The 22836-nt window shown below is 45.6% G+C and overlaps 1 protein-coding gene across 1 annotated transcript; it reads left to right on the top strand.

Moving 5' to 3' along the window:
* Positions 1 to 4035: 4035 nt before the first annotated feature.
* Positions 4036 to 16743, top strand: dag1 (dystroglycan 1). The gene is given in 4 exon segments (XM_072666348.1): positions 4036 to 4111; positions 6705 to 7292; positions 13032 to 13167; positions 13170 to 16743. Coding segments are annotated over 4 exon segments (2889 nt in total). The 5' UTR covers positions 4036 to 4084; the 3' UTR covers positions 15308 to 16743.
* Positions 16744 to 22836: the final 6093 nt, after the last annotated feature.

Genomic DNA, 22836 nt, shown 5'->3' on the forward strand with positions numbered 1-22836 from the left:
AGCCGAATTGACTTCTTGATGATACTACTACTGATGATGATAATAATAATAATAATAATAATGATAAAAATGAGATTTGGGAAATACCATATTCTGTTGGGCAAGACTCCTGACTGTCGCTCAGATTTATTTTATATAAAATGCAGCTCAAAATGGTAGAACATTTGAAACTGTGATAAAGCCATTAAAACTGTGGTAGAACAAGTGGTTGAACGTTAAAAATATGCTGGAACAAGTGGTAGAACCTTTACAACTGTGGTAGAACCTTTACAACTGTGGTAGAACAAGTGGTAGAACCATTACAACTGTGGTAGAACCATTACAACTGTGGTAGAACAAGTGGTAGAACCATTACAACTGTGGTAGAACCTTTACAACTGTTGTAGAACAAGTGGTAGAACCATTACAACTGTGGTAGAACCTTTACAACTGTGGTAGAACTAGTGGTACAACCTTTACAACTGTGGTAGAACTAGTGGTACAACCTTTACAACTGTGGTAGAACTAGTGGTACAATCTTTACAACTGTGGTAGAACTAGTGGTAGAACCATTAGAACTAGTGGTAGAACCATTACAACTGTGGTACAACCTTTACAACTGTGGTAGAACTAGTGGTAGAACCATTAGAACTAGTGGTAGAACCATTACAACTGTGGTACAACCTTTACAACTGTGGTAGAACTAGTGGTAGAACCATTAGAACAAGTGGTAGAACCATTACAACTGTGGCGGAGCAAGTGGTAGAACCATTACAACTACAGTAGAGTAAGTGGTAGAACCATTAGAACTAGTGGTAGAACCATTAGAACTAGTGGTAGAACAAGTGGTAGAACCTTTACAACTGTGGTAGAACAAGTGGTAGAACCTTTACAACTGTGGTAGAACCTTTACAACTGTGGTAGAACCATTAGGACTAGTGGCAGAACCATTACAACTGTGGTAAAACCATTACAGCTGGTAGAACAAGTGGCAGAACCATTACAGCTGGTAGAACAAGTGGCAGAACCATTACAAAAATCTGAAACTCAGATAATAACTAAGTAATAAATAAAAACCCAGAAACTGTTTGAACAGAAACATGAGCAGTAAATCAGAGCTGAATAAAGAGTAAAATCCTCCAGATGAAGAATCTGCAGCTACTAAAATCTACACATTCCATTTCAGGAGCTTCTAAAAGCACGACTGTGGGTCTCTGATTTTTTTGTGGCACTCTAACCAAAGGCTTTCAGCAGCCCCTCTGTACTTCATAGGTTTAGGCGTCGTCACGACCTCCGAATCTTTTGAGACCCTCCTGCAGTAAAACCTTCTGGTTCCAGACTCCTGTCTGCTTGCTTCCTGGCTCCTCCACGCTGTCACCAGGCTGTTCCAGCCGTCCAGTCAAGAATGCGACGGTTTTAGCCTCCCTATATCCCCTTGTCTTCATGCCTTGTCGTTGCCATTAATAGAAGGATCAGTGGCGTCTGCAAGGGGTGGGTGTGCAGCAGACAAGGGCAACGGTGAGCTGACCAGGGCTCAGGCCAAAGCGAGGCCTCTCATTGGCCGCTGGTGGTGTTCCAGGGCGGTGAGCATCCGGGGCAGAGCGCTCGCACGTTCTCTCAGCTCTGTCACAGAGTCATTAATCACCACCACGCTCCGGTCCAGCGGCGAGAAATCGCTCGGCTTCGCGCTTGCCAAATTAGGAGTGTGGTGACAACCCCTGACCCGGGTACGGGTGTAGACCACAGTCGGGACGAGAAGGTCGGGGGGTAATACTGTTTCCATAATATCGCTCATCAGTAAAGGCCCGTCACTGTGTCTTTGTTTGGCAGCGCTTGCCTTATTTAACTCTGTAGCATGTGGCTCACTGCGATTGAATGAATGAGGGGGGGTGGCGACTGCGACGGCGACTGCGGCTGACAACATGGCACTCAATTAAGTAGGCTGTGTCACAGCTGATGAGTCTTGACCTCTGTTGAATGCTGCATCTTATGAAAGAATTAGGCTACGCTGTTCTCAACGCTACTTACTTTTTTCAGAGGAGAAAAACATCAATAATAAATGAGGAGGAGGAGAAGGACTGCGACGCTTCGCTCCTTCAGAATCCTTCCAGAGCTTCGCATTCATGGATGAGCTTTTCTTAGGCTAGGAGAGGTCATGGACTCCATGGAAGCCAGCTGAGGGCTACTCCCATTGCTCCCTAGAGACCGGCAACTGGTCCCTTGGGGTGGCTAATGGCTAATTCATTTCAGACATCGTTAGTTAACTGACAAGATGCAAACGCTTTGGTTTTGGCCTCCGTACTGGCCGCTAAGGTCATGGTCCTCACGTTGACAGAAGTGGTATCAAACATGGCCGCCTGCTCTTGTCGTCCTCGAGGGTGGACGTGGTGGTGTTTGTTCTTTCAGACGAGTGTCCAGGCTTTTTTCTGTCCTGCACCGAAGTGGTGGAACGAGCTTCCCCCGGGTGTCCGAACGGCAGAGTCCAACGCTCGCTGTCTTCAAACCCAGACTGAAGACCCTCCTCTTCTGAGAGGACTTGGGTGAATATCAGAGTGGTCTCCTTACTGACTTGTGTTTAGTAGAGTCTAAACTTGGAGGTTCAAGGCTTTTCTGCTCTTTAACAGTGTTTAGAGTGGTTCTCCGTTATCTGATTTGATAGCGTAGCCTTTCTGTCAGCTCCAACCAGCCTGGTCATTCTCTGCTGACCACACTGGCTACAAACGGTGCTTTGAGAAAGTGTGGGGTTCATTTTATTAAATTAAATTGGTAAAGAAGCTTTATATCCACTTCTTTTGCCATTTCAAAGATTCTAACACCTATATCTCTCTTAACGGACCCACGAATGGTTCTTCTAGGTTCTTCTGGCATCTCTCACCAAAATCCTTCGTCACACCATTATCTTTAAAAGCGTACGCAATTCTGAGTTGTGCTGAAATCCCAGCACCAACGATTGCTGAGACCTGCGTACCTTTAGGAACTACACCGCTGCCTCACGATTGGCTATTAGATGATGGCATCAATGATTTGGTGGACAGGCATTTCTAATTACTCACAATAATTGCTCAATCAGTGGTGATGTAGGAGTGTGTATGTGTGGGAGTGTGTTCAGTAATGCATGTCTACAGCAATCTAAGGACCCCAAAAAAGGGCTATTTGCCCTCACAGCAACCGGACCCTGTATCTTTTCGTCCTTTCCACTTTTCATACTTTTTTAAATGATTTAATAAATGCCTCTCTGATGCAGAGCTGATAAAATTAACTTCTAATAATTGGTTTTAGGTCACCGTAATGTCCTAAGTGCTAAGTGGGTCTCTGCCCAGTTTTATCAGTCTTTTTTTTTTTCTTCACCTTTTCAGCTTTTTTTTAAAGCAATTCATTAATTAAAAAAGTCAAATAGGGTGAGGCGGAGGAGGGGGGGTCTTGCTTGTCCACACTTGGGAATATGCTTTAAAGTAATTCATAACATTTATTGAAAAAAAGCCAAAATGCTGCTATCTGCTCTAATGCTCTAACCTTGCTGCTTGTTCCCTGCATGTTCTTTAATATTGGGGAAAAACAGGACGTTCACGGTCATGTTGTCGACGTCAGGTTCCCAACCCGACCAGGCCTGAACACGCTTAAATGATTCACCTAGGCTTCACCTAATCGCTGAACCTGTTCTGGAGTTTCCATGGCTTCCAAAGGAGTGGATCTGACGTGACGTCTGCTGCTGGACTGTCCAACACGGCTCCAGTCGGTGCTGCTGCTGCTGCTGCTGCTGCTGTTGTATTTGTAAACTGAGCTCGAAGGGGTCTGTGTGCCTGACGCGTAGTCGGAATGGACCTGGGCCTTTGTGCCCGAGCCTGATTTATCAGTTGACGCGCCAACACCGTTTTCTGCAGTTTAGTCCGGCCAGATTAAACATCACTTCCTCTCCAATTACCCACGCCGCTTCGCCTGGTTAACAAGTCCAGAAATAATGACGACTTAAGAAGCAAAGGGCTTTCCCTTCCCTTCCCTTCCCTTCCTTTCCTTTCCTTTCCTTTCTTCCGTGCCATCAAACGGGGAGCCGGCACGTCCGGATTTGTTCAACAAGGCATTTCTTGCTCTCCTCCGTTTTCCCAAAATGAAGGCTCCGAGCTTCACTGGTCCGGTGAGTCCCTCCGAGTGGAATGTATTTGTAGACAGAGAGTGACTCACTCTCTCTGCTCACTCTTTATAATCCCGTCCAATGGCGCGAGCCCTCCCGAAAGCATTACGGGACAAAGGGTGTCGCAGCGGTGCCGGGAGGGAAGGGTTCGCTCCCTGCCAGGGCTCCTGTTTCCAGCAGCAGTCTTTCCAGACCTTTTTTTTTTTTTTTCACATCGTCCTTAAATCTTAATCTCCCTGCAGACCGCTACAGTCCCCTCACACAATAGCCCTCTGTAGTAACACGCAGCGCTGGACCCGGCTCGGGCCTCCTTATTCCGTCTGTGTTTTCTGATGAAATGACTTATTCCTCTCCTCTATTCCTCTCAGGAACGAAGGGAAGGTACGAGAAGGTGCTCACACACAGGGGCACAGGGGGGGGAGGAAACTGAGGCCAGCGGCACAGCTCCTCTGACCAGCTACAGCCTCCTGTGCCAGGCTGATCAAGAGAGGAATGTAGTGATGGGTGCCTTTTTTAGGGGAGGGGGGGGGTCTTTTTTTGCCTTTTGTGAGTAGGCCTCACTCCTTGAGTGGAGTGCTGAAAGGATGTCTTTATCTGCAACCGGAGATGGGTTTAAACTCCTCCTTTCATGTACTTCCAATTCCATCAGGCTTATTGTTAATGCTGGAAACTGGGGCTCTTAAGGGTGAGGGTGGCGGGGTGGGGGGGCAGGGTGAAAAGGGCCAAAGCAGTTACTGTACCGCTGCCCAACCCTGTCAATCTCAATGATGTCTGATAAGACTCAAGTTTCCGGATGGGATGGGATGGGATGGGGGGGGGGGGTGATGGCAGTTTTCAGCACAAAGCTTGGTCCCAGGTTCTTCCCGACCTTCATCCACAGTGTTATTTCTTAATCAATAGATTCGAACGCCTGTTTTTCACTGGCGTAACTGCCGACGTTCTGCAGACGCTGTCCACTTAAGTCTGTCAGGAGCTTTAAACTGACTGGGCAGTCTTGTTTTTCTCTAGTGTGGCGTGTTTTTGACTGGACGTCTATCTTTCAATGGTTAACTTTCCGTTGCCGGGCCTCTTTGGAGGGTACATTTAGTCTGGTCAGGCTTTGGTCCGCTCTTGTGCAGGGCCAGTTGCTGTTGCTGTGGTCTACACTCCTGTGGTCTAAACTCCTGTGGTTAGGTTCATGAGGCTTTGTTGGTTTAATGAAGATTAAAGGAGGAACTTGTACTCGTTTTGTTTTCCTCGTGCGACTCCAGCATTGTGTTTCAGTTCCTCGTTATTAGTGGTGAAACGAGAAGTTTCCAGTAGTGCTGGCGAGACGAGGGTACAGAAATGCTGACGGGGACCAGCGTTCAAAGCCACTGCAGAGGTTCTCACCTGGGTGATGGTCGGTCACTGGCGGCCCGAGAGCTGTTGCGTAACTCTGTACGAACAACAACATCCATGACCGTTATCATGTTCCATCGGCTCTTGATCTGGAACCTCCACAGGGTTCCTAAACCTGAAAAACACTGTTGTTATTCCGCAAAGTCTCCCAGTAGTAATCCTGTTTTTCTTCCGCTCGTATCTCTTTGATTCCACCACACTCAAAACCTGCCTTGTGCAGGTGTCTGGATGCAGGCTAACAAGAACCAGACTTCAAAGATGGACAAATTGATTATTTTATCTTGGTTAGAAGTAACAGGCTTTCTGGCATTGAGAGTGAAACACAACAAGGTATCAGAGGGGGGAGCTTGACGTACAGGACTGTTGTTGGGTTTTTGTTTTTTTTTGTTTTTTTTTAACGCAGAAGAAGCTCTCCTCTGTTCTCGCCGGGGATGAACATCTCCGAGAGCGTGAGAGCCAGCTCCTCTCTTGCCTCCCTCCCTTTGCCTCGCCCGCTCATAGGTTGAACCCCAGCCAGAGTGGCACTGAGGGGAGGGCCTCTGGGGAAATCAGCTGTATTGTTTGGAGCTGGAACCACAACCACTCCCCACCTCCCTCCCCCCTTCAAACGCATAAGCCCTGCTGGTCACCCCCCCCCCCCCTCCTCCCTCCTTTTATACCACCTATTCTCATAGTCTGAGTTTTTTTTTCCTTTTTTATATTTTAAAACCCTCTACTCTCATGAAAGGACCTGTATGAATAACAAACTCCCAAAGTTCAGTGGTCTCTCTCTCTGCCCCCCCGTGAGACAATAGAGAGGAGGGGAGGAAGCGTGCATTCATCCCTGCCACCCCCCTCAAAAGTGCTTCAAGTCACTTGGTCACTGTGGACTGACCCCCTGTCTCAACACATTTCTGTCGGCACGTAGGAGGCCTGGGCGCTTTTTCAGGGGACATGTTTGGTAATGGCTGAGTGCGTTTGCTGGGCCAGAGAGAGAAAGCTGTGAATGTTAATCAGATTAGGCTTATCCACCTGTGTGAACAGTGTGTGTGTGTGGAGCCAACAGTAAGTGTTTGAGAGCGCGTGCATGTGTAGGAGGGGCCGGAATAAGGAATAGCCCAGACCGAATGCGTTAACCGAATGCAAGTCGCAGTGCTATTATTGCACCAACTAGACATTTGCAGCGTCTCCTTTGGTATTGAAATGCACCCTAATGAATTCCCTTCTCTTTCAACAGGTCTCGGAGGCAACCTCTAACAATGGGATTTCAGAAGTACTGAAGAGACTGCGACAAAAGACGAGGGAAGAGAGCAAGCGGGGAGAACAAAAGGAAAGGGTTGCAGGGGAGCTGGAGGCACTTTTGAAAAGGGGATCAGTCCTTTCGGGCCCGGCGGGGGGTGTGCATGCTGCCCCCTCAACTGGACATCCTCTTTTGTGCCAGCGCGAGAAAACAAAAGCAAGTATGCCCAATAAACCGAGAGAGTTCCGGGATGCGGAATGCTGCTGCTGCTGCCGCCCCACGCCAAGGCTGGGGGGCAGGACTACGGCGGCGTTGCTCCTGCTGACGCTAATGCTAGCAGGGGCCCAGGCGTCTTGGCCGCAGGGGCCTGTGGAGGTGCTGGGGGACATCGTGCAGTTGGAGGCTTCCATGCACTCTGCCGTACTCTCCGACCTCCAGGAAGCAGAAGCGGCGGTGGCGGCTGCTGCGGGGACGGCCACCGAGGCGGCACAACCCAGCGGGTTCCCAGACTCCTCCGCGGTGGTGGGACGGGTGTTCCAGATGCGAATCCCCACCAAAGCCAAGGACTCGAGTAGCGTAGTTAAGGTGAGCCTGTTTCCTCCACACTGTTAAATGGCTACTTTCTGAAATGGCTTGCAAATGTATGCAAGAGAATTTTAAGAATTTATCCACCGTTCTTCATCCCTCATTCCGCCGTTTTGCATATCAGACGCTTCTGCATTAGGCTACGTTTCCCCAGCCAGCGTGCTTAGTGGGAGAAGTGACATTGCCTCTAGCGCTGCTTCGCGAAACTTCTTCCACGCTTTCCTTTCTGAGTGATGGGCCATAAAAGACAGCAGTCCCTGTAATAACGGAACACCACTTATAAACCCACGAGTCTTGTGCACACCAAGGGCTAAGCTAAGGCTCTCAAAGAATTCACTGGATGGCACACCCACCCTGCATGCAGATCAAGTGGAGGGAGGTGGGGGCTGTTTAATAAAGCAGGCATTTCTTTTTCAGCTGAGCCCAAAAGGAAGGGTTATCCGTCTGGGACGTCCACAACCGGTCCTGCGACTTGACGAAGAGGCTGTTGGCGTGGGTTATCTCGGTAATCGAGAATCCTGCTTTTGTAAACTGCCCCACAACCACCAGATCCATCTCACTGACATATTTGTTGTTTTTTTTTCTGTGCAGACAACTCTCGCTTAGAGTACACTCCTGGTCGCTGATGGCACTTGGTGTGCTTTTCAATACATTATCAGCACCAGAGGCGACTGTCTGTCTGCAGCCTTGGTGGATGAGTCTATGTATAGAACCGTCTACTCTTCCCCCTCCACTCACCCGACAGCTCCACTTGTTCAATCAGTGCACTGAGGCTTAATTAGGTTCATGTTCTGCGATACGTATGCAGTGCCTGAACACGTCAGCCAGATGTTTCTCCTTTTGTCATTTCAGATTTCAGTGAAACTTTCTCAACTACCCAACAGCTGCTGGTCATTTTTCTCCCCCTACTCAACACCCACCCCCCCCCCACCCCCCTTCAAGCCAGCCTGTCCATGTCAACTGTTGTAAAAGCATGACCCTGGCGCATATCTCGTCATTGTGTTCCTCCGTCCCATGTCAACGTTGGGAGACTTTCCCAAGCCTGCCGTGTAATCCTACATTCACAGGATCGTTTCTGCCCTGTCAAGCGCATTTTTAAGTTGGAACCACGAGCCCCTTTGTGCACATTCGGAAAATCTCCTCTGACAGCTGTGCCGAAGAGCGCTAAGACCCAACAGGGTACAGCTGTTGTCTCTGGTATTCCGCCCCGAACGCGATAGATTCCGCGCTGCCGTTCTCACCTCCGTCGAAACGAATCGGCCGCAGCACCAGCGCTGCTCAAAGCACAAAGGAATTCTTCTCTCCGACGTTTCAAAGCGTCAGAGCAGCCGAAACCAAGGCCGGCTTAATGAAAGCTGCTAGATTTGATTGACAGTATTAATTTCCTCACGTCAAGCCGAAAGCATTACGTTCTCGCCCATTTTTCCTCTCCTCTTCGGGGATGAGTGGCAGTTCAAGCCGACCCTTTGTGCGGGCTGATGTGACGGGCCGTGGGGAAGGCTGGGGACCACAGGGGGGCATGCTACAATTTGATAAGACAGGTGTCTGGTTGCCTGTCGTGTCCGGAATGGAGACCGACCCCACTAGCCCATGCTCCAACATGAAATGCTCTGATTTTGGGTGCCGTTTGGGACGTGACCTGCTTCATGCTTCCAGATGTCTTGGCTAATTTTGCCATGTAGCCTTAAATTGTGCGTAAACTCAACTACGTACTCCATACCCCTGCAGTATTTGGATAAAACCAGTGACTTGTCCAAGAGAAGTGACCTTGTTTTATGCTGTGATGAATGTAGACTTTTGCTGTTCACAACCTTGCAGGTGCGCCCCCTAGTGGTTGAGCTAGAATTGTGCTGCAAGCCTCGGTTGTCGATGAAATTGGTGAGGATTTTATCATAGATTACGCAGCGGTGGGCGAAGACCTCTCAAAAGTTGAAGCTCCTACTGGTGACTGCGGCCTCTGATTGGCTCCCTAGGCCCCTAGGCCCTGCCTCCGCATGCTTGCTATCCACCCTCCGTAACGTGCATCCTGTAAAAAGTGCTGAGCGGGCAGGAGACCTGCAGATATTCAGGGTGGAGAAAAATGTGTCTGTTTATTTATTATTTATTGTTGTTATTAAAGATTGACTCGGCAATAGAAAGACAAAGCCAGTTGACAAGCTCATCAGTCTCTCAGGCTGCGACAGATAGTGTTGCCGTTGTTATTGCCGCTGTTCCTGTCGTCGATGTGGCTGGTTTCTTTTTTTTGGGGTGAAAAAATTCCCATGAATCTCATGTTCCCCCCCCCCCAACCCACTTTCCCTGCGTCTGTATTCTACTCCTCCCGCGCCTTCATATTGGCCTGTGACGGCAGGATCCTTCTTCATTCCCCAGCCCCTCCCTTTTTCAACACAAAGACTGGGGCTGAAATCTAATTAGCCTCGGCGGCCGTGCGGTAGTGGAAAGCTGCGTATTCCAGCAGCCCAGATAAAAAAAAAAAACACTGACAGACTTGGAAATCTGAGTCATCCTGCGTTTATGGTCCGAAATAAATCACGGCAAGTTCAGCCAGTTAAATTTAAGGGGTTCTTCCCTGTGTTTGTGTTGTGATGTACCCCGCGCGTAGCAACCAGCCCTGTGGTGCCGGTGTCGTATGGCAGGCTAGCATTACCCCCCCCCCCCCCCCCCCCGCACCAGTGCCCTTTTGAGGAATATTTCTGGAACCCCGGCCAGCCTGTCATTTCCAGAAAGACCGGTTTCATTCATGTTCAGCCTTTTAGCCGGACTAAAAGTGGAATCGGAGAGGGGAAGAACAGAAGTAGTGAGCCTGCCGTGAGTGCATTAGCTCAAGGATTCCCTTTGTGTCCACAAGAGTGCAGTGCTGAGAGTTGACTGGTTAAGGAGTGTCTGTCCTTGGCTGGGTTTTTCAATGGAGCTCTGAGGATTTAACCTCAGCCCCTGGTTTTGCACATTCTTTTGTTATATAGCCTGTCCATTTATTTATTTATTTATTTATTTATTTATTTAGTATCCCTCATAATTGCCCTGATGCTCATACACCATTCATAGTCTGGTTAAGAAGCTAATTTATTTGGATGCACTGGATGAACTCTTACCCCCCCAGTCGTGCAGCCAAGCATCCGATTCTTCGTTAGATGTTTGGACGAGATGTTGGTTTAGGTTTTAAGAGAGCTTACCCATCATCCGGCCGCTCTAATGCCTGCAGGATTTATGGTTTTCTTTGCCCCTTAAAAAAAAACCCCACCCCCCCCCTCCCTCGTTCAAACATGCCTCTTCACATCTGCCAAGAAAGGCCGCCATTCTCTCCTCCATAACTGCTTTAATTTTCTCGCCCCGAGATTTATGCTTTATGCTTTGTCGTGAAGCGCCGGTACACAAGCAACAGCCATTTGATGGCGGGGTTTACCTTTTCTAGAGACGTTTTACCGAAACAACAGGTGGGGAGAAGGCTTTCAAAGCCTTTCAGGTGACCCCAGAAGACCCCAATTTAGCAGTCTAGTCAATGGGACGGAGTTTTCAGTCTGAGTAAGGGAGGGAGGGTTATTCTGCACAAGCGCTCAGCTTTCATTCCATCTGGAGAAGATGCAGTCCAGCAGATCCTCTCCAAAATAGGTGTGCGTTTTATTGGTGGGGGGTGGTGGTGGTGGTGGTTTTGGAGGTGTGGTGTAGGTGTAATGGTTCTTAATGTCATTTTAATTATAATTTATGAATGTTATTTATTGTAACTCTAGAAAGTGGACCGTTTCTTAGAAATGGCAGATTCGGCCAAAGCAAAGGGAAGGAAGGGCCTCCTGAAATTTTCCAGTGGAAAGACTTGCCAACCACCATCCCCCCCACCGCCCTGTCCTCCCCTCCCCTCCCCGTGTCTTCTCGGTCTCCATTTCGCTCTCATATCTCCAGGACATGCCTGTGAGCCTACTCCTTCAAAACTATGAATCTTATCTTTTCAGCTGTCTTCACACCACAACAATGGGGCCTTTTTTCATCTGGCCTCCTTCACAAGAACACGCCAACAATGGGCCCCTTTCTTCATCTTTCACGAAGGAGTTTTCATTTCTTTCCATTTCATTCCTTCACGTCAGGGGAACGTTCTATTCTTCTCCTCAGTCTTCACTCAGGACGATACGGGAGCCCCTCAGGAGACCACAGGCTTGTCCTCTAGTTTAGCTTTCGTAAAGGTGCGCCTGCACCTTATATTGGAGGGGTAGGACCACAGAGTGGACGTTTTCAGGGAACCCCTTATTAACATTCATTGCCTCCTGAGAGCATTATGCCAAGGAGGCCAATAAGGGAACCCAGATGTTTTGCTTCGTCGCCATGTTACTTATCCTGACTCGCCTGTTTTTTTTTTTTTTCTGGCAGAGACTTCATTCTCTTCAGAGTGGGTTGCATGAATCATCAGTGTGGAAACTATGGTAGCTTAAATGTCAGTGAGTTTAGAGGTTTGGCAGTGTTGTGTCCCTTTTTTTTAAAATGCTGATGTTTCGGTTTCAGGAGCCACAGGAAGGGCTAATCCCGAGCTAAAATCCTGCAGAATTCGAACCTAAGGACATATTTAAACTTGGGGGGGGGGGGGGGGGCTTGCTCCTGTTGAACAGATTCCCAAACTAGGAACCGCTCGGAATAGAAAAGGCCGAATAAATAGCCCTCTCAGTCCGTGCCTTGTTTTGTGGAGGAGCATAAACAATAACTCCCAGCTCTCCTGGATTGAATACAATACTCTAAATGATGGTTCTGTCTCTGCTCTATTTTAAACCCCTCGAAATGGCACCTGTACAGGGCTTGAACCTTTTTCCTTTTTCCTTTTTTATGTTGGTGTTTTAAGCACACACATTCATCAACTGGATTATGGATCAGCCTATAATTAGACTCCCACCTGAATTATTAACATCTTTCTAAGTGAACAAATTGGTAGGTAGTCACTGGTGTGCACTGATGAGAAAACAGCATTTAGGATCACAACAGATGATGAGAACGTCCCTGTAAAAGGCAAGGTACCGAAAGGCATGTCAGGAGAGGGTTCGCGTCTCAAAAGTCGAAAAAATAAATAAATAAATAAATAAATAGTAAAAAATAATTTTAAAAAAATCAGCCAGAGCTTCCCCAGCGACTGCAGTGTACTGGTTAGAGCATTAATGATCTGTCTCGGGAGCATCGTCTCTACATTATTTATCAACCAGGATTTATTAGCCACCAGATTAAGGGACTGGAAGCAGAAGATACGTTTTTAGATTTGTAGCACAGTTTGTTTATTTTAATGTACCATCACTTTACATTGATTCATTGTTGCACATTTTCTGACTGTGAGGGCTCATTGAACATCCTCTCTCCAGCTGTGTGACTGCTGATGTCTATCCTACTGGGAAGGAACACACAATTACCTTGTATTTCAAAAGCAGCATTCATAAACATTAGGTGGAACGTAACTAATGCATTAATTAAACAAACAGTGGCTGGTTGGAAATAAAACGTAGGAAATAATAAAAGAAAAAAGCTTGTTGACAAGTTTAAATCCCTTAAATTTTAAACACTTAGTTTTTAATATTTTGGGGGGTTAATTGCTTGGTTTTTCCCTTTTTTATGAAGTACCTTGACTTGCATATTTTTACATGCCTGATAACCTGCCTAATCTTGCCATTTCAATGTAGTACTATTAAGTTATTATATTATATTATAAATGCCGTTTAATTGGTGATACTAAGCCTCTCTCGCTCTCTGTTTCTTTTTTTTATTCTTTTCTAGGTTACCGAAGCAGGCAAAGACACCCTACCAGCATGGTTACACTGGGAGCCAATGAGCAGCACCCTTCAAGGACTTCCTCTGGAGGTAGACAAGGGTGTCCATTACATATCCATCTCCATTACAAATGCGAGTCACGCATCCAGAGTCCAGATGTGTTCTCCATCGAGGTTCATCCCGAGGAACATGCCGACGCCGATCCCGTTCAGTTGGCAGTGCAGTCAGACAGCGGTGACTCTCAGCCTTTTGTGTGCGGCAACGAAGAGCCCGTCACTGTGCTCACGGTCATTTTGGACGCGGATCTTACCAAGATGAGCTCCAAGCAGAGAGTGGAGCTTTTGACCAACATGAAGAAGTTCTCAGGCGTGGGGCTCCAGCACATGAAGATCTTGCCTGTCGTCAACAACCGTTTGTTCGACATGTCCGCTTTCATGGCTGGACCAGGGAATGCCAAAAAGGTAGTGGAAAACGGTGCTCTTTTGTCCTGGAAACTAGGCTGTGCCCTGGACCAAAGCAACATTCCCAACATCAGCAGCGTCCAGGTTCCAGCGAAGGAAGGGACAATGTCCGCACAGTTGGGATACCCTGTCGTTGGATGGCACATTGCTAACAAGAAGCCTCATGTACCTAAAAGAGTCCGGCGGCAGCTTAACAACACCCCTACGCCTGTGCCCTCTTTGCTTCCTCCAACAACGTACCCCGAGCCAGCCACACGCATTGTGCCTACACCTTCATCGCCGTCGTTTGGACCAACTTCAGACAGTTCCGCACCACCTATGCGGGGCCCCGTACCTTGGCCTGTACGACCCACCCAACGTGCCAGAGAATCAATTGCCCACACTCCAACGATAGGACCCCCTCAGCCCACTAAAATTATGGACACCACCAGCACAATTGCCATCCAGCCCACGATGACCAGAACCGTGTATGTTGGTCCCTCTGTAACTCCGCCAACGCCAACTACGAGGAAACCGACAAAGAAGCCCAGGAAACCCAAAACCACCCCAGTGCCGAGAGAACCCAAGACGACCACAGCCAAGCCGCCCAGACGCACCACTCCCTCGGTTGTTTTACCAGACGGCAATGTGAGGCCAGAGCTGCGTAACCCAATCGATCAGGTGAAGGCGTACATCGGCACGTACTTTGAGGTGAAGATTCCCTCCGACACGTTCTTTGACAAAGAGGACGGTACAACAGACAAGCTGAGACTCACCTTGAGGAAAAACAGTGACGTTGTCGGAGAAGACTCTTGGATTCAGTTCAATAGCACCAGCCAGTTGCTTTATGGATTACCTGACTGGCAGCATGAGGGTAAACACGAGTACTTTATGCAGGCAACTGACAAAGGTGGTCTGTACACAACAGATGCCTTTGAGGTCCGAGTGAATCGCTTCGGAAACAACTTCAAGTCGCCGGTCCTGTTCGCCGCTCGATTCCATGGGGAACCTCGTTCTCTTACCAATGACGTCCACAAGAAGATCCTTCTGGTCAAGAAGCTGGCCTATTCGTTTGGCGATCGCAATTCTAGTTCAATTACTCTAAGAAATATCACCAAGGGATCCATAGTAGTGGAGTGGACCAACAACAGCCTCCAGCAGCACCCGTGCCCCAAGGAGCAGATCCAGTCGATGAGCCGCCGGATCTCTGACGCTGAAGGAAGACCGTCGCATGCGTTCAACAACGCCATGGAGCCGGACTTCAAACCCATAAACATCACCATCAAAGGAACCGGAAATTGTAGCAAGTACATGTTCGTTCCGCCAGAGGAGATCCCAGACCCGATGCCTCCGGCTGTTACTCCTGCCGTGGGAGCTGGCCGGCAGAGCACCGATGACGTTTACCTGCACACAGTCATACCAGCGGTGGTGGTTGCGGCGATCCTGTTGATCGCAGGCATCATTGCCATGATTTGCTACCGCAAGAAGCGCAAGGGGAAGCTTACCATCGAAGACCAGGCGACCTTCATCAAGAAAGGAGTGCCCATCATTTTTGCTGATGAACTTGATGATTCTAAGCCACCTCCATCATCTAGCATGCCCCTTATCCTTCAAGAGGAGAAACCTCCTCTTCCCCCACCCGAGTACCCCAACATGGCCAGTCCAGAGACTACGCCTCTAAACCAGGACCTTTTGGGTGAGTACACGGGCCTGCAAGACGAGGACCCTAATGCCCCTCCTTACCAGCCTCCGCCACCTTTCTCCACCCCCATGGAGGGTAAAGGGTCTCGCCCCAAGAACATGACCCCCTACAGATCCCCACCCCCATATGTGCCACCCTAATGTTTGCTGATGCCTCCGGTTGTGGAGGACTAGGAACTTGTGCGGTTCCAACTCCATCGTTGTCTCTTTGCATTTTTGGATGTTGGAGGGGCTCCACAGTTTGGGACGATGCGACGGGAGGGTTGGGAGTAATTTCTTTTTAAAAAAACAACAACAAAAAAAACAAAAACAAACAAAAAAAGAGAAAACTGGACGTTTGGGGGAGGGGTGGGGATGGGGGGTGTAACTAGGTAGTCTGCAAAGGACACCAAGAGCAACCTCAGCCTCTGACTACTCTGGCTACTGCTGAACAGTTGGGAGACGTGCCCTCCAATCCTAGCGCTTTTGTGTCTAGATGGGCTGTTTTGTTGTTTTATCATTTCTATTTCTTTCCGACTGACTTCAGAATCAAAACTACTTGCCTAACAGCACTCTTTTTATCTTCTGAACTCTTGTGTTTTTGAATAATACATAAAGACAATAAGTAAACTGACTGCAGGTGCAAGAGTGTTTCATAGGGACATTCTATGAATGGGGAGAAAACATGACCTAGAGGAACCTGAGCAGCCATGCAGACAATTTACAGGCTGTTCTGATTCAATACAGTTTGCCTTTTAACATTTAATTATACTGTTTTTATCCTTATTCACATCTAGTAAAGATGAGCATAACAAGAGGTAGCCAAAAAGCTTGAGAGAGATAGAACCTTTTTGTATATTTGAAGGTTGTTCTGCTAGAGATTTGTTCTTTTTTTTTTTATTATTTTTATTTTATTTTCCACGAGTGTCAAAGTAACTCTGAAATAACCTACAGAAACTCTTTCTCTGTTTCGTGCCCTTAAATAATTCACATGCGGTGGGTATTTTCTGGCTGTTTTCCAGACCTTTTGTTTCTGTCCCTATAGAGATTTAGGCAAGACCCGGACAGGCAGTCACAAATACTAGGATGCGTCACCATCATCTACTTTACTTTACTTCTACGGCCGTGATAAAAAAAGGGTGCATTACCAGAGCTGGAGCGTGATTGGCGAGTTTTGATGTGCATCACTGTTATCTGTTCATAGGGACGACGCCCCGTGATCCGATTTTTGAATTTGAGACATGGCGAAGTCTGCGCCCTTTTAAAGTAAACCTTTTAAACAGGCAAAGTCCGAATACACGCATCTCACAGCAGGCGTTCGCCACCAGTCAGAACCTACCAAAGTTCTGCTCAGAGAGTCAGATTCGCTCAGATGATTTGAAAGGCTTGAAAGGCCCGGTTTTGGCTTTGCTTTCGAATAACGTTGATTTTATTATTTTTCTTTCTTTTGTGTTTATTTTAATTTTTTTTTTTTTTGAACTCTTCAATGATTTCTGGAGTGTATGCCTTGGATTGACACAAAATAACTGAAAATAAAGACTGAAGATTTTGATAACGAACCATCCTCTAAACATTTATTAAATGTAACGGTCATACTATATTTGCAGTTGAATGCCATTTTTTGCCTTGGTGGTAATGCAGCAAGTGTCTTCTGTAAATAATAATCTGCCTGTGGATATAATTGTATTTATAGTCTAAGAAGTGTGTACATCAACTATTGGGGTTTGGGTTTTGGGGGAGTGGTGGGGGTGGGGGGTCTATTGTTTGTTTTAGAGAAGGGGTATAATTATTTTTTTATGTAGTGACTCTCGATCTCACGTTTATGGAGGGGGAAAAATATCAAATTCTATTATTAAAATATCTGTAGTGAAATTCACAATCCAGATGTTACAGAGGCTTCGAGCGATGTCCGAGCGGAGGAGGGAAGGTGGAGAGGGTTTTTGGTTTCATTAAACAAAAAGAGAAAAAAAAAAAAAAACAAAGAAAAAAAGGTTGATAAAATCTCAGTCTAATTTTTTATAAAGTTTTTGATACAACCTCAAAATTGTTTTATTAAGAACAATAATTAAATAGTGTATCGCGATTTGTAAGAGCTTAGCTTAGACATTTTCTTCATCATAGCGTATTTGTCCTCATGGGTTTGTTGGGCGACTTCTGTTTTTCTTTGGTTGTTTATTAATATGTACGTTTTTAAGAGGCAGGAAATGGAGGATATGGGTGCTAAAGCAAATGGAAGAATAATACGGAAGAAATCATTCAGTCATTTTGTTGTTTTCGTATTAAATTGAGAATTCAACATCGGAAAGTGAAAAATGATTCGTTATTTTATCATCTTTTTATTACATTTTTACATTTTTTTGACGCCAAAAAGACGGAAAAAACGATTGTTTCCGCACTTAAAATTGCTCATATTAAAATATTAAAAATATTAAAAATCATATTAAAATAAAAAAATTTACAATAAAAAAAAAGTTACAATAATCAGGCGCTTGATTTTGATATTTAATTTGTTTGCTTTGTGAGATCTGGACGTTACTGGTTTCTTAAAGTGCTGATAACATTAACGTTAAATATGACTAATTTAGATGACTGTACAATAGCTGGAATTTCCTGCCGATTTTTCCAGCTGTTGTGACTCTCCTTGTTCGAGATTTAGAAGAAACTTCCTCTCAAACTCCATCCAACGCTCTGAAACTCCAAGATCGATCATCAACTTTGGACCCTGGTCCATTTGTTTTTTTTTTGTTTTTTGTTTTTTGGCAGATAACTGCGTAACACTTCATTTCCGATTTTTGGATTCTCAGTTAAAAATGAAAAGAACAAATAATAAGCTGATTATTCACCTCACGTAATCATAATTACAATCTTTTAGATTTTATTGAGATTTTTATTTTTTTACTGCTTCATGCCACATTTATTTCAGCTTTAAGTTTTCTGAGTTTTGGATTTTGAAGTGACCCTTTGCAATAACGTAAGGTGCGGCACAGTGTTCAGATGAGCAATTTATAATATAAACAGGCTTTCTAGGAAATCTTTCTAGGAAAAAAGAAAAAAAATGGAATCAAATAATTCACCCCAGTGAAGTCTAATGTTGAGAACTCCTCAAATCTGTACGACTCGCTGATCTTTGATTTGTGTGAGCTCTTTCAGTTTCTGAAGCTTTAACAGCACGTTCTATAAATGTAGCCTAGATTTCTTTTGATGGATTTGCTTTTATTGTAATCGACTTTGAAATGCTTCCATTTACCCCAGATAGTGCGTCTGTTGAAATTCACTGGGTTTTGGTTTGTGTCTGGCAGCAAGTTGAGTCACGTTAGCTGGTTAATGTGTCCTTTTTCTTTTTTTGTTTTCTTTTTTTTAAATAAATGTATGTGAGGTTTTTAGGCCTGCTGAGCTACTTTTTTTTTTGCTTTGAACGAAAGATAAAAATTACTTTTGTTTCAGTTCAATTATTTTACTCGGTTGACTGAGTGCAGGCATAAAATAACAAACAACGTCAGTGTCATCATCTCACTCATATCTATCTCTTTCTCTCTGTCTGTCTCTCTGTTTGTCTGTCTCTCTCTCTGTCTCTGTCTCTCTCTCTCTCTGTCTGTCTCTGTCTCTCTTTCTCTCTGTCTGTCTTTCTCTCTGTCTGTCTCTGTCTCTTTGTCTCTCTCTCTGTCTCTCTCTCGCTCTCTTGCTCTACCTCTTTGGGCCAATCTGTAAGTTACAACTGCTGCCCGAGAACTTTCAGTGATCCGTTTGAGCGTTAATAAAAATATTTAGAAAAGTAGAAAATTGTTGTTGTTTTTTTGTTTGTTTGTTTTGTTGTTTTTGCCTTTTTCTTTTTTTGTGGCCTTTTTTTGAAATTTGATGCATTTTGTTTAAATCGCACAAACACTGTACTGATCAGTCTGATGTAGTCGAGCTGTCTTTCCACACTCAGAGGCGTAACCAGACTGGAGAAATGTTTTCAGATGAAAAAACCAAAGATGCAAAATGTGAAGTGGTTGTCGGTAGCGAACAGTGATATATTTTTATTTTTGTTTGTTTTTGCTTTATTTTGGGTTTATATGCAACTCATATATTCATGCTTTTTTTCCCCCTCGCTATCAAGGAGGGACAGCACGGTACAAACAGCATGAAACTAGTACAATACAGTAGTGTTTAAACGTCCCTGTTGTCAGAGATAAAGCGTAGACCACACTTCCTCGCTGCAACGCAAAAAACAACAAAAATGACTTTTAATGGAAGTTAAAGGAAAAACACTGAATTGGGAGTTATTTCTGAGCATTTCTATTGGTTCATTCGTAATGAAATTCTGATACAATGTAAAGAATTTCTGCCAAATGTAAAAAAAAAAAAAAAATTTTGCGTTACAGCGACAAGATTTTCAAGCTGTTACAATTTCAGCCTCCTAGAATTGTTGGATTTGATTGTGTTCGTGTCAAATCAAGCCTTGTGTGTCTTATCAGCTCTCATGACTGTATTTCTGTTGACTTCTGGTTGGGGGGGGGGGCGATTATGTTCACTTTTCTTTTGTTTTAGCTAAAAACAGAGGAAAAGAATCCATAGAACTGGAAGATCAGCCTGTTGACCACAGTACTGAGTGAAATGATGAACTGAAAACAGCTGGATTGATGATTAATAACGAACGAAGGAACAGTGAGATGATCTGTTCTGTGTATTCATGTGTTCAGGGGGAAAAGACTGGTGTTGCATTTGCTTTCCCTGCTGCTTCTCAAGCTCTTTTCGCTTTGTTTTTATTTTTTGTCCTTTTCGTGTTGCATAAGACAGGGAGGGTCTTTACTGTAATGCTCATTTTCGGCTCGCTCCGAGTCGAGTTAACTTAATTTTAACACCTGGGCTGTGTGGGAGGCTTGGACCCTAGTACACAGCTAGGCACTGGAGATAATGGAGAACAATAAAGCAGCTGAAGTAGAAAGCAGAACCGGGGAAGCTTGTTCACACTTTTTGTTGAAGCCTGACAATTACGGCTAATTACCGCAGCTTACAGTCTAGATGAGTGGGTCGAATAAATGCTTGAGTGCAGAGTAATACGGAGAATGCATACAAAACACGTTTGTTTTTCTTTCATTGTTCAATAGCATTGATTAATTTATGCCACTAGACACTGTATGTTGGAATCTTGTATTAAAAAAAAAGTGTTTTCACCAACAACAACAAAGATTGTGTCCGTTAATGGTTACCAGTTGCTTTCTGTTGTGGGTATTGTCCGTCCTTTTGTGAGTTCATAAGAAAAGTTGTGGTTGGAAGTCTACATGCACTCTATATGGTTATAAATGTCATACCAATATTGGGCTTTTATGAGTTACAACACACATCATTAATAGAAAAAACAAACATAACATGGGCCATACGTTTTAATTTGGGGGGGTGGGGGTGGTCTTAGTGCACCTAATATTTAATCAAGTGAAGTTATGGCGTAACTTAATTTTGGGAGATGGACCATGCCCAAAAACCCCAAATTATAAACCCTCTCACTCCATCACGTCAAACGACTTTGCAACGACTTCGGTGGTTTTGTGGTTCTGTGATTTGGCAGATCGGCTTCATGCACCAACCTAGAAGCCGCTCTGAACTCCCAAGGTAGTCCCAACCTGGATGTTTTTAAAGCATGGCTCAGCTATGGCCCTGAGGTTGCTAGTTCGAATCCCGAGCCATGCCGCTTTGCCATCGGCATCGGCAAGCTCTTGGCCGTGCTCTATCCTGGTGGTTAGATGGCGCTCTCTCTCTCCCCTCACCATGATGTTGCGATGCCTGAGCAGGCATCTGGTAGCTGGCGTGGTGGAGTTGGGGACCCGGCGCTTTCCTCCAAGCATGTCGGCAGCATCTGTGGCAGTTCGAAAAGATGCCTGGGTGGCTTCACATCTCCTCAGACATGTGTCTAGTCCTTTACTTCCTAGTGTCGGGAGCTTTGCTAATGCTAAAGGAGTTATGTACGGGTGGGTTAATTGGCAGAAAGCCAAATGGGGGGGGGTTTCATTTAAAGCAAATTTTAAACAACTTTATTTAAAACAAAGGAAAATCTGATTGGGGCTTTAGAAAGTCTGTAATCAACACAGCCATATACCAATATATATTAATCATCTCTATTATATGTCATCTTAACAACTTTCGAGCCATTTTTGAATGAAGCTACCACCGCCATGCTTAACAGCTGGTGGTGCATTCCGGCCCTTTTTTTTTTTCCAGATCTCCCACCGTTACTTTAACATCAGTCCGGCGTTTGAATGACTCTCCTTTTCCAAGGTTCCTCATTGCTGTGAATGCAGATCAACTTCCTATACAGTAACCCCCTCCTCTTCCCTAAGAGTTGTCAACTTTCTCTTTTTGAAGGTGTGCAGATCCCCAGATGAGATCAAGCCTTCCTCAAACCTGCCTCTAAACCCCTAAACAGTAGGGAAGCTACGGCTGGGCCTTGCCTTTCTTGTGCTTTCATACATCACAAATAAGATCCAGCTCTCTTTTACGCCCTCAAAGGAACTGATTAACATTTCTACCTGTGCACTTCCTTTGTCTAGGTGGTAAAATAAGGACGTTGAGGAGGCCGGGTGTCCTCTTTTTCGACAAACAGAGCAAAGATAAAAGTCGCCGGTGCTCTTTGTTGTGAACGTAGTGAATGTAGTGGGGGTGCACTTTTTTTTTTTTTTTTCTTCTTCCCTTCCTTTCCCTTTTTTGGACAGTATCATAGGTGTTAAGAACCTACTCCGTCAAACAGCTCCTGCATTTATTTCAGAGGCGTTTGAGACGGCAGCGTTTCTCCGAGTTGATGAGCAGAACTCTCAGGGTGACTCGGGAGAATTCGCAGACTCTACGGCGAACGTCGGGGGAACGACCGAACTTAATTGAGCTGCTTCTTCAGCAGTTTTAGATTGTTGGCTCGCCACTGTTGGGACGTACGTGCCCACCTGGGTAACTTGAGGCAACCAGCGCATTTTAATAATTCAATCTTTATGACCTTATTTTGTTTTTTTTTTATTTTACTTTTTTTGCCCAAGCCCATTTTGTCCTTGTGATAGTTTACAGATCATGGCACTCGCTAGTTCTCCGTGCATATGATGATTAAAGGCGAGCTGTCTTTTAGCAGTCCCCCACCGAAACACACAGATGGCCCTGTTTCCTGAGTGTACTGTTTACGTATCCTCAAGTATTAGGATGGATGAGCTTTACTTCCAAGCCTACAGCACACAACAGGGGGATTAAGTAGGAACTGGCCAGGCTTCGTCTTCAAATTGTATCCTCTTTCTCCCCCTCAGAAGCGTAATTCTTTGGCTCTGTGGAAAGAGGGATACACTGATGACGAGCCATTACATTAAAACCACCTGAGTAATATTGTGCGGGTCCCCCTTGAGCCATCAAAACAGCTCTTACCCAGCAACTATCCCGAGCCGTGCCGCTTTGCCATCAGCAGCCGGAGTCTGAGAGAGCACAATTGGGTAGATGGCGCTCTCTGGTTTGGCGGAGCTGAGGATCTGTTTTTTTTTTTTTCCTCCGAGCGAGTCGGAAGTTCGGAAAAGAGACTGTATCTAGCTTCACATGTATTGGAGGAGATGTCTTGGAGATGGTCTCCAGGCATGGACTCAAGGCTAACCTTAGCAGCAGATCCTTGAAGTCCTGAAAGTTGTGAGGTGGAGCCTCCAGGAGCATCAGTGAGCCTTGAGAACCCATGACGCTGTCGCCAGTTC

The sequence above is a fragment of the Salminus brasiliensis genome, chromosome 21, assembly GCF_030463535.1.
Source record: "Salminus brasiliensis chromosome 21, fSalBra1.hap2, whole genome shotgun sequence".
NCBI lineage: Eukaryota > Metazoa > Chordata > Actinopteri > Characiformes > Bryconidae > Salminus > Salminus brasiliensis.